Below are 16,301 nucleotides of genomic sequence, written 5' to 3' on the forward strand. Positions count from 1 at the left end.
CTTTTATTAGATTTTTTTCCTTTCTCTCTGGATCCAACCTGACTCCATCCATGAGCGGGAAAAGAGATTGGGGTGATTATGTGATGAATGAATGCCTGTACTGCATGTATAGTGCATTACACTTTATTGATATATGTTTTTTTCCGGCAGATATCCTGAAGCACACAGAAAAGACGTCTCCAGACAATGCAGCGCTTGAACAGGCGTTGGACAAGATTAAATCCGTCATGACATTCATCAATGACGACAAGAGGAAAACAGAGGCTAAATTAAAGTTGTTTGAAATTCACAATGACATTGAAATGTGTCCGGTGAGTATGTGAAAACATAACCTTTTTTTCTCTTTTTATAAGCAGTTAATTAATTCTTGGCTACGGTACAATTATTGTCTTTGTTATGGAGAGAGATCCCTTGTAAATACTGTACATGTTTGATTTCCTGTGCATTCCAGCCGAACCTGGTAGCATCACACCGAATGCACATGAGTCGAGTGGATGTCATGGAGCTGAGTGACTGCTGTAGTGGGCGGGGCGACACACTCACACTATTCCTATTTAATGATGTACTAGAGGTGAGTTTTCATTCTTTCTTTCTTTCTTTCTTTCATTTTCTTAGTTTCCAATGGGTGAATATTTTTATATTGTATCATGGCACACAGGTGAGATTATCCACTTACCTTTCTGTTAGTGGTAGATGGGGGCACACACCATCCATTCACTTGATGTAATGCTGCTCTTGGGTGACCACCCTTTCCTCTCTTCTTCCTTCCTTCTTTCCATCCATCCTCTTTTGTCTTTCTTTCCTTCTCCTTATTTCTACAGTTGACTCTACACTCCCTCTTCTGTCTTTTTCCTTCAGTCTTTCCTCTTCCTTCTGCTTACAGGTGACTCTACACTGAGTGACAAGCCAAATGGTTTCCTGTACGCTAGGAAACCATTTACTACAGTGGTTGGCAACCATATAACCAAATTATGGTACTTGGTGGTTAGTGGGTAATTAAGGCTCTCCAATCAGTTTGAGCCTGTGCAGGTTTATATCCAGGGGGTGGTTGGGGTTTTGCTGCTCACGTAATGCCACTCAGGGATGAGTGAGGCTGGTCACTTATCTTAAATGTCAGGACCTACTTGCTCCGATGCTCCTCTTAGGGTAACACTGGATTGGATGATGATGATGACCTTTCTTGTATTGAAGGATTTAATGAAGGCTATATTATCCTAATATGTAGTGCTGGGGAGGGGCGCATTAATACAGTGTAGTTGCATTGATATAAGTAGATGGTAGAGCTGTCTTAATTATGCAGAGTTAACTCATCTCTCTCCCTTTCCAACTAGAGGAGGATTGAGGACTGCAGGAGGAGGGCAGCTTCAGCCTACAGTCTACTGGGTTCACATTCAGATGAGCTTGGGGTTGCAGCTACTATTACTGCTGCTTCAGTAACATAGCATCTAGAGATATTATCCACTTACATAATCATTGATTATTCAAACATTAAATTTTCTTATCTCAGCTCATAAGCAACTGATTCACACTTTTCTCCAGATCTGCAAAAAGAAGAGTAAATACAACAGCATAAAGAGCCCCAGCCGAGCCAACTTGCACGCCATAAAAACCATAAAAACATATAAACACCTGGAAATGATGAACCTGGCCCATATAAAGAGAATCGTTGATATAAGGGAAACTGAAGGTGAGTACATACTGTAATATCATGGTTTGCGTATGCAAACCGTAACGACCCAGATTTGTGTCCTCTTGCAGCCTGTTTCATGTCACTCGGTGCCAGAATAAGACAGTACTACGTCTCTGCATTATTCTTATAGCACTTCCTTATGATCAAAGCCATTCCTGTTGTTAGGCTTTTAGTTACAACTTTGCATTCAAGATCAGGAGATTGCAGTTTTAGGCCAAGTCAGAGTCTAAAAGGAGTATAGCATGCCTAAGTCATTTCACTTGATGGCAGCTCTTGATGTTTCATGATCTAGAGCCAGTTATTTCCTGAGAACCTTGTCTTGAAGATCTCCACACAGCATCACCTCATGTGCTGCTCTAGCCCTCTTCTAAACTCATAGAAGTAGGTACCATAGTCATGGTCTTTTCTACAACAAAATGCTTTGGGAGGACATAAGATCTGTTGTTGTTTGCTTTCCTTTGTCATCCTTGGTCAACCTCTGTCAACACAAAACAGTACTTACAAAGCAAACAAAACCCCCAGTAGGTAGAAGTATTTCATGATTTCAAATCTTTTCATTAAAAATGTACATAAACCAAACCGAAGCTCGTGTATTATTCAACTAGAGATCCTATTTATTTTATTTATTATCTATGTATTTTGGATCTTTTCCTCTCATCAGACTGCCATGATGTGTTCGCACTGATTGTTAGGAGTAACCAGGAGCTAAAGGAACGCCTCTTTACCTTCACCCTCATCCCAGACGACACTACCAAAGCTACCTTCCTCAAGACCTTGTGTCGCACAGTTGCAAATATTGCCTGTCGCAATGATGTGGTAAGTGATCAGCGTGCCAGTTTGGTTGTCACTATGGTCCCAGGCTCATCTAAACATGAACCTGGTGGACAGCAGGCAGAAATAGTATGTGTTGCAGCAGTGTGCTGTGGTTGATCATGTGTTCTGTTTGGTGTTGTGGTCACAGGCTCATCTGGATATGAATCTGATGGACTGTAGGCTGAAATATTTTGTGATGCAATGATATAGTGAGTGATGGAATGTTTATGGTGTTTGGTACTTTTGGTAGATGTGATGAAATAAGTGTGTTACTTTTGTCTTGTGTAAAGTATGGTAATGTACAAGTTAGGTACCTGTAGCTATAATCACCCTTAGACCAAAGACATGTATCACTGCTGTATTTTATTGTATTTCAGGAGAATATATTGGTGCCGATGGACCCCCACCACCTTGATATTGAAACAAGTGATGTCAGTGTCACTAATGCATTGAGTAAAGCTCTCAGGTAAGTGATAGTGATTTATTGAATAATATATAAAATTCACCTACCTCTGTCAGGTCGTTTCTTGCTCTCTGGACCCTACATCACCCCATTCTTTAATTTTTTGTGATGTGGACTGTGAGGAAGATGACTGTGATGATGATGATTATGAGTTTGTGTGTTGTATAGTGAGATGATTTCTTGCATACACTTTGGTTATGGAGTACCTTTGTAAAAACAAAAGATATTGCTATTTGTATTACAGATTTGCTAGATTCTTTTACACATTTTGAGAAAGGGGAACCTCTATTAAAAGTGAAGGAATAGTAATTTTCCTTTCAGATTTGCCACACGCACAGGGCGTAAGGTGAGCCGAGCCTTCAGCTTCAACAAGTCCCCCAGCAAACTTAAGCGAGCCGTGTCCACTGTGATGAGCCCCTTTGGCACCCTACCACACCAGTCATCAATGAGGGGAGCAACAAGTGTTAATAATCTGGCTGTAAGTTATATTGCACAACAGTTGAACTGGTAGACTAACTGAATATTAAACTATAGGTGCTTTATGAGGAAGGACTCCATTGATGGAGTAGGGCAATAGAGAGGATAATGGTGACAGTGGTGTTGAATAGTAGTCACAGTGAACTGGTGACTTGTGCCTTTTTCTGCCTGAACAGCCTAGCAACATGCCCTGGCACTCCTGATAGGACAGTGTATGATTGGAGGATTAATGGAGGGGGATGAGTGTGTTTAGAGATATGCTGGTATTTTGTTATGTACTGTAGTATTGTATTTTGCTAGATAATAAACACTGTGTACCAGTTTAGCAGATGCAGACTTTACAGTATGGTACCAGTTTTTGGACCATTTGAATGAGAGCAGTATGACAAGGAAGGAAGGACAGACTAATGGCAAAGAATAGAGTAAAACAGACAAATTGTTCTTGACCAAGCCTTTTGGAATTAAGGCTTCTGGCTGTAGATAGATGGACCTCTGGTGTAGCCCTCAGTCTTTACCAAGGTTTCAGCCATATTAAAACTCCAGCTTGCTGTGTAAGAAAGTCTAGGATAGTTCTAATAATGCTTTGGAACCTACCCCTTCTTTATGTGGAAAAAAATTAGTTCAGGATAATGACCATCATGATGATGATTTTTGTAGAATTTTTATTTCGTAGATGAGTAGGTAGATGCCTGGTGGTATAGTGGCCAGAATGCTCCAGTGTGAGCGACAGCCTAGCTTAGGTTCAGTCCCTGAGCGGTGTAATGCCACAAAGGGACGTAGGCTGGAAATCAACCCTTAAATAGACTGGACCTCAACACCTGAAAGGGGGTAAAATGGGATTAGCTGTTATAGTTTAAGGAATGAGGGCTGGATTCTTAGTTGCTTTAAAGATTTAGTAAGACAAGCTTTCTAGGCATTCTGTTCTGCACATAACTGCTCAGTATCCTGTTGTATATTATTGATGCATTCTGTGTTATTAAAATAGCTTGGGCAACATACAAGAATGTGGTCAGATGTACTGGTAATGTTTTTTTCCTGCTCTGTGGACCCTACCTCACCCCATACTTAGGTGGGAAAAGAGGTCAGGATAATGATGATGATGTAATGTGCAAAATAAAGCACTAAAAAAGAGATGCAACAAATTCTGCAATGCCTCTCAGACTACATGCCCAAGTTGTAATAAGTGTTTTCCTGGTTGCAGAAAGGACGCCTCAGTAAGTCTTCAGCAGGTGACTGATGCTCATCCATAATTACAGCAAGTCTCACTCAGTATAACCAGAGACTAACATAAACAAAGATGACGTGTGCATAATGAATGCATTATAAAGATTTAAGCCACTGAGACTAGGGATGTCTTTTTTGTTTTATTCTTGCCATATCCTGACGGTTTTATTGAGCATAGGTTAGACATTTTTTAATGGAAGGGTAACATGTAGCATTATAGGTCCCATTAATATGAAGAGCTTTTCCAGCATTAAGTAAAATATCTGATCATATTATTATTAGTTGGCGTTGTTGTTGTTGAGTATCCCCGATCTGTCTTGCTGAGCAAATTCATCAACCACAGGCAAGCAGTTGCCTCTGTAGGGCCATCCCATGCAGAGAACCGATACTCCCTTGCAGTTGCAATCCCAGGCTTATCTGAACAAGGACCTGGTGGACTGCAGGCTGAGTTGCCTTCCTCCTGCAGCTCACCATCCTCATTTTGGGGGAGGAGGGAGCTTAGAGGCATTTGTAAAACCAGGCAGCTTCACTGTCCTGTTATACTGGTGCAGCCACTGGAAGACATCCCTTTGCAGTATCTGTCTGGTAGTAGCAAGAGTAAATAAAATAAAAAGACATTACCTAGATTGATGTGGTTAAGTTTGTGGCATTTGTTGAGCGTTACAATTCTTTAAATCCATTTTATTTTGCAGTTGGTTTTCAACAGTGACTCCTACATTGCTGTTGTTATGTAAACTTGCTCCTCATGCTTATTGCCTAGCCAAAGTACATAGGGGATTAATTTGCTTTTCATTCTCTGATACCTTTATTTCTTTTTTGTTCATCTCATGCTTATACTTTTATTTTCCCACTTTTAATCTCTTGCTTGTGTCTCCATCACTTCACATTAACAGGAAGTGTATATACTGGGCCTGCATGTACTAACACAGCTTTTTCTTGGCACGTTTCAGGACCTGTCCCTATCAGGCACGCCTCCCAGTGGAGGTTTTGCCCAGCCAATGGGCACCCCAACCTCACGCAGACGCCTCCTCAAGAACGTATGATATTTATGTTTATGTTTAAGAGACCCTTGACTATGCTGGCATGTATAAGTTTTCACTTGATGGCAGCTTTCTGTAGGTCATGATCTTGAGCCATTTCTCTCCTTGGAGTTTATTTTTGCACCATAAACCCTCCAACACAGTTTATTCTTGCACCATAAACCCTCCAGTACAATTTATTCTTGCACCATAAACCCTCCAGTTCTTCAGTGGTCAGAATTCCTTAGAAATATCTTGCTAATTATTACTGCATAATGGGTGATTAAATGTGTGCATTACTGTGAAATTATGGCATTGAGATATATATATTTATTGCAGCTACAGGTATGAGGTTTGAGTGTCTGTGTTTCATACTTGCATGGGTGAGCCTTTTTTATACCTGTAATTGTATTGATATATGGTGCACTCTTATTACACTGATTAGATGATACAGTGCAATTAATCATGTTTTTATTACATTAACATCATGATGAAGCTGATACTGGCTTATTAATGTCATCATGCAGTATCCCCTGCCATCACTTCTACAATGGTGATGGTCTTGCTAAAATCTGCAGGCTGCTTTATCTTTATACCCCTCTCTTGCTGTCTCAGCCACTCATCTTTTTAAAGAATTTGCCTTGTGCTGTCTTAACCGCTCTTCTTTTAAATAATTTGCTTCTGTTATTCCAAGAGGTGTGAGGCCATCCATTTGCAGCATCAAGATTAACATAACTTCTCATGAAATACTAAAGCTTGTGTATGTAGAGAATATGTGATGGCAGTTATTTCTGTTGCATACCCAAAACTTCTGTGGTTTCGCTCTTGTACACATGCTTTTATGATTTATGGTAGGTAAGGGTGTAAGTGTGGGTATTTATGCCTGTGGGGTGGAGTCAGGATTCCTGGGGCTTGAATGGCGAGTAATTGAGAATGGTTCATTTAAATGGGCAAACATTTGGTTAGTTTCTCATATCAGGTTTTTTCTTACCTTCTGGACCCTATCTCACATCATCCTTAAGTGGGAAACGAGACGATGGTGATGATGATAACTTGTGTCTGAAAATGCAAGCTTTGGAAGTTGATGGGGCTAGGGAACTGACTGGATCACGCTGGTTGAAAGAATTTTGTGTGGAGGTGTTTATGACAAGAGATTGGCATCCCGGTTTTTTCTTGTTATGCGACGGTTGTTGGATTGAGCATACTCCTGGGTGTCATTTCATCCTTTAGGTAGGAGAAAATGGTTAGGTTGATGATGAATATGACGATGATGATTGCGATTATGATGATTAAAATAGTGGTTGTGGATTAACATGTTGGTGTCACTTCATCCGTAGGTGAAAGAAAAAGGTTAGGGTGGTGATCATGATGATGTGTAAATGGAACTGACGCAGCCAGTATATCTAATTTCTACTGTATTTTCAGGCACATTGAGGTCGCCAGCAACAGGAGAGAAGGAAAACTGTTGTGCCATACAAGAGGAGCTCTGACGGTAGGTCCAAGGTTGTGTTATTGTGAGGATGGTGATACTCTGTCATGAAGGGTTAATAGTGACAACAGTGACCAGAGTAAGAGGTAACAGTAACAGCAGAGGTGCTTGTGCTGTGAGCTGGTCAGTGTGCTTGTAAGGGTTATCATTGACGGCAGTAATATGTGATGGGTTCTGTGGCTTGTAAGAATTAACAGTGATAACATTGGTGACAGTGCAGTGCTGGTGATACAGGCAGTGGTGTATGCAGGGGTGATTGTAGTTGCATTGACCACTCCTGCAGTATGTCTGGTCACCCCAGATCTAAGTTGGAACACTGTTGCACCCTCATAAAGTCTCCCTGATTCTCCCATTCTTAAAATCCAAACACTGCCTGAGGGTACAGGCAGTTCTAATCCTTGCAGTGAGTCTAATATTTTCACATTGTTCAGTCAGTCAGATAACACTCTGCTTTCTCAAAGTAATCCCTATTTTAAGGTTGGCCAGCTAACTATTTACCAACATGCAGTACTGTCATCTTTAGGCAGAGGAAGCCATTTTTATGTTATTCATGCTGCCTCTCTATATTTTATTCAACTCCCATACACCATCAGTTAGTGAAAGATAGTGGGTTAAAGTAAATTATCAGCCAAGGGGTTGAGTGATCCAATCCAGGGGTTGCTGGTTGATGGTAGGAGGAGCATTGATTACACGCTCCAACAAAAATCTTGTAAATAAGGGACAGTGCCTTAGCTGTCCAGGAAGGGAATCGGTCTATTCATCTCTCTATAGCCAGTTGCCTTAATCTAGGAGGGAGTAGCTGCAAGCAAATACACCTCATTGTCACCCTGTCATCCGACTGCCTTCCCTTCAGCCCACACTGTTCTCATTCATATAGCTACCTCTCCATCTCATCTTTGGTCTCCCCCATTGCCTCACATATATACACTCTCCTAGTCAGTCTCTCATTCTCCAGTCTTTCACATAGGCTCTACTAGTCAGTTTCTCATTCTCCATTCTCTCCACACTCATTTCATGAAAAATAAGAGGTAGCAAAAATGAAATAAAAAAGGCATCATTAGATTGAAGGGGTTAAGTCTTAACCTAGACACAAAAAATCATTTGCCAGCGTACCAAACCAGTTGTAAAATTTGTGGTATTCTGAAAACCTCCCTGATTGCCTGGATTTGTAAATGTCATGTGCTTTGTATATGTATTCAAAAGAGGCCTTTAATAATGAGTTTACTAATCTCTACTCTGTGAGAAGGGTCCCCTGTATTGAATAAGAAATACATAAATGCAGTGGACCTCTGGAAACTTACCACTGCAGCCCACCATCCTCTTTTTGGGAGTAGGGGAGGGAGGGTGGAGTTGAGGGATGTTTTGTGTATCTGGGTTGATTCTCCACCTTGGTGCATTGGTGCCACCACTAGAAGGCATCCCTCACCAGCACCAAGCTTTGTAATGAAGAGCTTATATGAGTTGTGATTGCAGTCTGTGAGCTGTTGTGGTAGCTAGTGTGTTAAGATACTGTTGGTGTTGATGATAAAGAGTACATTTTTAATCAAGAATCATAGATGGTGTTTGGTATATAGGTCCTCCTACTCTGCTCTGTGGCTATAGAAATTGCCTAAATTGTTAACTTAAACAGTGAGCACCATCAGTTTTTCAAAAGTGGCTGTATATTAGAGCACAGATTAAACTAAGAGTGACTGTGCGTATTATAATGATAAAGATTGTACTGATATGTACACCTTGTGCTTTGAAACTACTCAGACTCTACTTATGCAGTGAAAACCATCAGCTCATGAGTTGTGTCTACATATGGGAGTACATGTTTGACCAAGAAAAATCAGACTTTGCTTGGTGTGGTGTACAGTAATTGTTTAATGTATTGTGTTTTGTGCTCCATATGCATGGAAAAAGCTCAGACCGGGTGCATAAGTGAGAAATGTCAAGCCATTACATATTCGAGTGCAGGTTTGACAAAGAAGCCCAGACAGTGCATGGGATACAGTAGTTATAGTGATCGTTTTAATCTATGCCTGTGGGAGTGCAGATTTTTGTCAGCACTACAGGCCACCATCCTCCTCTCAGGGGATGCAGAGGGAGTTGAAGGGCTTTTACCTAACCAGCCAGCCCTGTAGTGTGGGTATGTAAGAGCAACTGTGAAGGCATCCCTCTCCTGTAACAACAAACATCTCTACTGTGTACTTTGTATGAATGGAAATTTCTTAACCACTTTAATCTGATGACACATTTGTAATATTATTCTTGCTATAGTTTTATTGAGCTCTGAAAAGACATTTGAAGTGGAGGAGTTGAATATAACCATTGTTTACACTGTCAGTATGACTTGAACAAAAATACATAATGTCTGTTGGCATATAGTTGTAGCCCCAGGTTCATCTGGATGTGAATGGACAACAGACTGAATATTCCTTTTCTGTTTAATCCATCCTCCTCACAGGGGACAGGGAGGGAGTTGAGGGACATTTGTATACCCAGGTAGCTCCACCACTCATATATATGGGTGCCACCACATGAAGGACAAGCACCTGTCTGTAGGTACCTGGTAGCAAGAATAGTTTAACAAATCTGTCATTGTTTGAAGGGGTTAAAATATATATAGTGTGAACCATCAGACAGTCAGTAGTGTTCCATATGCAAGGAAGAATATTACGTTGTGCCAAGACAAAGACTGTGGCACTTGTGAAATCTGCCTCAAGACCCAGCTTTTTTTCTGGGGGAAATTTTTTACTTGTGCCTGAATGCCTGTATAACTTAATGATCTTATGAAATAGTGTCACAATGAATGTATAAATTGTACAGTATAGGAATATGAATGTCCTGTCCCTTGGCAGGATATACTTGTGGTACTATAATTAGATATGGTATAGCCAAGGACGAAGTTATCTTGATGTTCCATTGCATCTCTTTCACGCTTGTGGCATGTCTGTCATTTTTCTCCTTTTCCTTATACATCATATCACGGAGAATCGTCAGTGTATGGAGAAATATAGCACACCTCTCACACTCTGGGAATATTACCCAGCAGAAGAAAGTGAAAAGTAGAAGAGGTGAAGTATAAGGTCAAACTCGTCCCCTGCTGTACTACTAAGTCCAGGTTATGTGACTGTTGATAAAGGAAAGTACTAGACATAGAGGTGACAGTAGCTTAATGTATAGTCAACCAAAAATGTATAGTTACTCATTTTGATACCAATGGTCATGCTGAAAATGTGAAGACCTCCAATTTTGCTGGATGCTAATTGGTGTGCTTAATAACTGTAGAATCCATATTTGTGAAATGTGAAATAACTAGAAGGTACTTTGTAAATGTATGAATGGTATACTCTACTGTAAAATCACTCTGCTTGTACTGTCAAGCTTACATACCTCATCCTATGCCATGATTTTGATTTCTGTTAAGCAAACCCTTGGTGGAGTGCACAAATCCAACAAATGTGTAATGTCAAAGAAATTTAGACATACAACCATCTTAATGAAAAATTTACACTTCTACAGGAGACCATATATCAAGCAGCGCACGGTGTTCACTTGTGTTTCACTGATTGATGTGAAATAGTATAATATAAACCACAGTCAAACCAAAGCATGTGAACAAACACCATTCATTGTAGATTCCATTGACACTTGGTAACAACACCTGTACTTATTTTGAGACGGGAATGTATAGTGTAAAACTGCATTGAAAGGATAATGTATATGTGGGTAATTAGACATTATTTTGGTGACTGTGCCTTCATAGGAACTTGCTGTGTGATAAAGCATAGAAAGATGTGGAGTACATGTTGCCTTGTTTTATGATGTATGTGGGAATTCATTTGATATGAAGGGAGGCTGCTTGGGGACTGATGGCAGAATGTGTGTGTGTGTGTGTGTGTGTGTGTGTGTGTGTGTGTGTATGCATGTGTGTGTGTGCATGTTTACTTCTTTGTTTGTGTGTGCTTTTTATGGCATTGGCACAGGGCTGTGTTTTGTAGGCATAGGAGCCCCCCTGGTGCATCTTCCTTTCCAATTCATGTCTGCAGATGATACCTCAATATCCTCCATCTATCTCTAGCCCTAACCATGAAGGGGATGCCCACAAATCGCCTCCATGTCACCTTGTCTTCCACCATCAGGCAGCAGTCCCTTCAACTTACACCACCCACATTCATATACCTATCCAATATCCACCTTATCCTTGGTTTCTTCCTCTACTTCATTCACTTACTCTCCATGTCAATCTCTCAGTCTCAATTCTCTCCATATGTGATTGCTACATAGGAAGCAAGCCCTCAAGAGAATGTTAAGGTGCAGTGTATAGAATGCATGGCTCAAAAAAATGCTAGGGTGTCTCTTGTGTCTGTGAAAATAATGGTTGTATTGTAAGTGGCTTTAGAGATTTTGTAGCACCTCTTCATAAGCTATTTACTGTACTTTGCACATTGCATCTCAATATCCCCTTGTATGAATTGATGCAAACCATGTCAGTATTAAGACGATATACAGTAAATAACGTATGAGATAATATGATTGTGTAATATGCAGAATGAATTGCCTAGGAAGAGGTACTGTGAAGCCAACTATGTCACTTTGAACATTCTGCTAAGCAGAAGATACTTATGCTCGACCCTGAGAGGTACAAACCTTGCAATTCTATGTGCAACAACTCGTACCTGCAGCCCACAAACTTAACTTTATGCACAAAGATTTTGACAGACAACATTTTTCTTTGGATACTGCTCATTGGAACTGACTGGTGCCATAATTATTCAAAACAACACTCCCTATGGGTTACATTAGACTAGGGTAGGATGCATTAGGTTGGGTTAGGTATCAGTCAGTTTTTTCTAGAAAAGAGCAATACAGAAACTAAGCAAACATAAAGGAACACTCTGGCAGTCTTAATCTAACTTATCCTATCCTATCCTGACCTGACCCACAAAAACAATGTTGTTCTGAGAAATTACGATACCTCTATACCCAGTGCCAATGAAATTGACAGCTGTATCATGTTCTCTCTCCCCATCTTGAGAGTACAGACTTTTTATACAGGTATATTTGATAATTTATGAAGAATGTGAAATGCTGTTCAAGTAAATAAGATACAAATTACTTGAGTCAATCAAAGGAAGGGACTGTTAGGAGGGGTGTGACATAGCAGTCAAACTCATTGGTGCAAAGGATGGTAAAAGATGTTGGAACGTTTCAGCTGGGGCAAAGTGGAAGTTGAATTTATATTTGCATGTATTTTGTAATATCTGTACTTATTCCTAAATGTTCAAAAATGCTTAGGAGTTCAAAAATATTGATGAAAATGGATGCTGAATTCTGTTTTCCGTGTATTTTATTATATCTGTACTTATTTGTTAGAAGTTCAAAAATGCTAATTAATGCAAGTCAGTGGCAGCTGTATGCATAAGTAACTGGAAATGCAGCTAAATAAAAAAACATACACTATCTGCCAAGTGTGTTTCTTGTACTAGGAATTTCATACATTGTCAGTACTGTAATGAACTTAATGAAAAACTAGTAGTGAATGGCTGTTATGCACAGAATTAGTGATTGCTAAGTAATATAGACTGTATATAATGTATTATTATGTTGTGCAGTACAATGGGGTGCCTTTCTCTAGTTTCATATAATATTTCTTATGCTTGAGGACCGTCACCCCATCCATAGGTGGGAAAAGAGGTCAGGATGATGATAACATTTTCTGTGGTATAACATGTACTGTAGCCAGTTTGTTTTTGCCTGATGGAACTGTCTTATCCCCACAACTTGAATACTGAGTTGTGATTGTCTGATATTTGATGTGTCTTAGTTATCAGGTAGGAATGAGCCTGCTTGGTTACTTACCAGATCCTCTCTCCAGTCTGCATACACTTTGCCTTCGGCTGAGGTGAAAAGGGTTAGGCTTGTTTGCCAGATCAGAACAAACACACTGTAGTGTCTACAGTATGGTTAGGTCACACTCTGATTAAGCTTAGGTGCAAATTAAGTTTAGGTTCAGTGTCAGGCAAAAATAAGATGCCTCTCACTCCATACTTGCACACAGACAGTTACTGTAATTACTTTGTTGGCTATGAGTACAGGAGAACTGTTAACACTAGAAACTTAATTCACAATGTTAATATCCTGACAGCTTACCAGGCATCGTTTACTTAAATGGTAATAATACTCATTTAAATCTGATCTCTGTTTGTGCTTGCTTTGATGGATATTGTATTGCATATCTTCTCTGTTATGTAATGAAACAAGACCCATCTTACATTTTACTAATGCTGAGGTGGTGGTGGTGGTGGTGGTGGTGGTGGTAGTTGTGGTAGCCCCAGGTTCATCTGAATATGAACCCAGTGGATTCCAGGCTGAAGTTGCCTGTTTTCCTGCAGTTCACAGTCCTTCTTTCAGGGGATAGTGAGGGAATTGAAGGATACTTTTACAACTGGACAGAAGAACTGCACAGGTATATCACTGCCACTGATATCACTGTAGGGGTGCTGGAGAAGGATGCTTTCATGTCATGGCTATGATATAACTGGGTGATACTGCTGCCAGGTTATACAAATAGTCCTCAGCTCCTCTATTTACTGAAAGGATTATGGTGAACTGAAGAAGAAAGGACAACTTCAGCCTGCAGTCCAGTGGGTTCATTTCCAGGTGAGCCTGGGGCCACAGCAACTAGTGCCGGGATTTGGTATCACCACCACCACACGTGTTGAAAATATCCATGTAACTCCTATGACATAGGAGGATGACAAGGATGCTAGTATCATTTTCAGAATGAAAGTAGACCATGATAGCAATGGCTGAAGGATAGTCAATAGCTGTCGGTATTGAGGCATAGGAAGGAACAGTTTTATATACAGTATTTGGATATATGGAGTTTTACTGTGTATGGACATCTGTGACTCAAATTCAGCTGCTGTGGAACTCTGAATGTGTGTTGGAACTTTACTGTGAAAGGTAGAGTTTACAACCTTTGACACTGGGGCCCTGAAAATATCTTGTACTCATGCCCTCAATGGTTTGTAGTGCCTTCCATCAGAGAGCAAGGTGTATCATTGTTACCTCATTGAACGTCTGCAACCAAAGGATAGAATTTTTGTATTCTTGCAGACACCAGACGGTTTTATTTAAGTTGAGAGAACCTGAGTCATGGAGGAGTTGTAACTGGTTTGTTGCTGAAAGGCATTAGAGATCTTCCTTAGGTAGGAGTAAGCATGGTTTAGCAATGATCCAGTTTGAAGAGCCTTTTTAAAGAAAATGGTATGGAGAAAGCAAGAATAAAGCATAAATATGGGTGTTACTGTCAGATGGAAAGACAGCTATACCACCTGTAACTAGAAACTGCCACACATGTGCCTAGACTTAATTATTAGGTTTGTTGATAATTTATTGATTATGGCATGTATTCTAGGTGGCATAAGAGGCTTCATAACATTTCTCCCTTTGGGTTTTATTTTGCATATTACACCTACATCATAACATTGTCTTGTATGCATATTCATGAAAACTATGTTGATATTAGAACAATGCACTGTTCTTTAAATAGCCAAGAGGAGAAAGTTGAGGTGAAATAAACAAAATCAGTCAGTAATCCTCAAGTGTCATTGATGGAAAGTGTGCCAGTATTAAGACAATATAAACAGCATTTAGGAGGAAGTTATTGAGTAGCATGCAAAATAAATATTAAGGAAGAGGCATCACAAAGCCTCCAGTGCCACCTAGAAAACATCTTTGCATCCGTACTATTGGCTATGTGATTGTACTTTCATATAATGTTCCTATTTATGGTTTAATGAGTATCTGTTATAATGTGGTTGATTTTATGAAGAATGAATGTCAGTGATAAGCTGGGTGTTTGAGAAAATTTGATTCAGGTTTTTAAGCAGCTGTAATGACTGTATATCAGGCTCCCCCCGCCCTGCCCCGCCCCAATGTTTTTTTTTTATTAGGTTAAGAACGACATGAAAAGTTGGAAAAGATTTGAAAATGTCTTGTGTATTTTGGGGGTTTCAGTTTTATTTGGTTTTCATTTGAGCTGGTTGGACATGAACACTTTCACCATTGGCCAGTTGTATCCTGTGTATTACCTTAAGGATGCATATTCCACAGCAGTCTGTATCGGAGAAATGAAGGAGTTTGAATCCTACACTTGCAGTATACATTTCGGGTATTGATTTTGTATGGTGTACAGAGTTTTTTGATCACAGACTAAGTATAAAACGGCTTGAAATTCAGAGCTGTAATTTAACAAGAGCAAATGTCACCCTTAAAAAAAAAAAAAATCATTCTCACACAGATACATTTATGAGGCTGAAAGTGTTAATATGGTAATGAAACTATTGAAAAACTGAAATTATTAATGTATAGGTTTTGCTTTAAGTCAGAGAAGTAAACATAAATTGATGTGAAACCCTAAATGAATATGGGATACTGAAATATATGTACTTCATGTACAGTAGGTTACTGATTGAAAATAACCCACATATGATGGTAAATTACAGGCAGCTTGTAACCTAAAGTACATGAGATCACAGTTGATTATACTGTCTCTGCTGTTGGTTCAGTTATATCCTGGACTGTGTTTGTATAGGATAGGGCAAATGAACTGACAGAGATATAAAGAAAAAAAAATCGTACTTCCAAATGCACAATACAACTTAATCAGTCACATAAACAGTATCATGGGTCTGGAAGAAATTTTTACACCATTTACATTTCAGTGGTCCTAACTTACATTGTTTATGGCATTCATGGATCTGGAAAAAGCATACAACAAAGTAGACAGAGAAGGATTGTGGAAGGTTATGTGCATGTATGGTGTAGATGGTAAGCGTTAGGTGCCGTCAAGAGTTTTTATAATGGTGGTGAAACGTGTACAAATAAACTGAACCATCTGTACAAACAAGCAACGATGGATTGAGCAGTGCCATTCAGGCACTCAGAATCAAGTCACAAATTTCTCCATGTAATGTTTTTAAAAGGCATGACTGCAGGTTTTGATGCATTTGTATTTTATGTTGTGTTTCTGTAGTGAGAGGCATAATGTGTAATGTCATCTGATAAGCTTTACATTTATCACTCATATAGTGTACAGTAGGTGATGTAATATTATTTGATTAATTATACTCC

The 16,301-nt window shown here is 39.6% G+C and overlaps 1 protein-coding gene across 1 annotated transcript in view; it reads left to right on the forward strand.

Annotated features, from left to right (window-relative positions):
- Nucleotides 1–13,913, forward strand: part of pbl (epithelial cell transforming 2 pebble) — a 31,132-nt gene extending 17,219 nt beyond the window's left edge. Inside the window, exons 14-21 of the mRNA XM_080281204.1 lie at nucleotides 151–311; nucleotides 452–571; nucleotides 1,540–1,687; nucleotides 2,352–2,506; nucleotides 2,881–2,969; nucleotides 3,288–3,444; nucleotides 5,618–5,704; nucleotides 13,761–13,913. Of these exons, the coding sequence (XP_080137330.1) occupies nucleotides 151–311; nucleotides 452–571; nucleotides 1,540–1,687; nucleotides 2,352–2,506; nucleotides 2,881–2,969; nucleotides 3,288–3,444; nucleotides 5,618–5,704; nucleotides 13,761–13,913 (1,070 nt within the window). The remainder of the gene's footprint in view (nucleotides 1–150; nucleotides 312–451; nucleotides 572–1,539; nucleotides 1,688–2,351; nucleotides 2,507–2,880; nucleotides 2,970–3,287; nucleotides 3,445–5,617; nucleotides 5,705–13,760) is intronic.
- Nucleotides 13,914–16,301: the final 2,388 nt, after the last annotated feature.

Source organism: Coenobita brevimanus, chromosome 88 (assembly GCF_032717465.1).
Source record: "Coenobita brevimanus isolate Jiangsu-jjx chromosome 88, ASM3271746v2, whole genome shotgun sequence".
NCBI classification, from domain to species: Eukaryota; Metazoa; Arthropoda; class Malacostraca; order Decapoda; family Coenobitidae; genus Coenobita; species Coenobita brevimanus.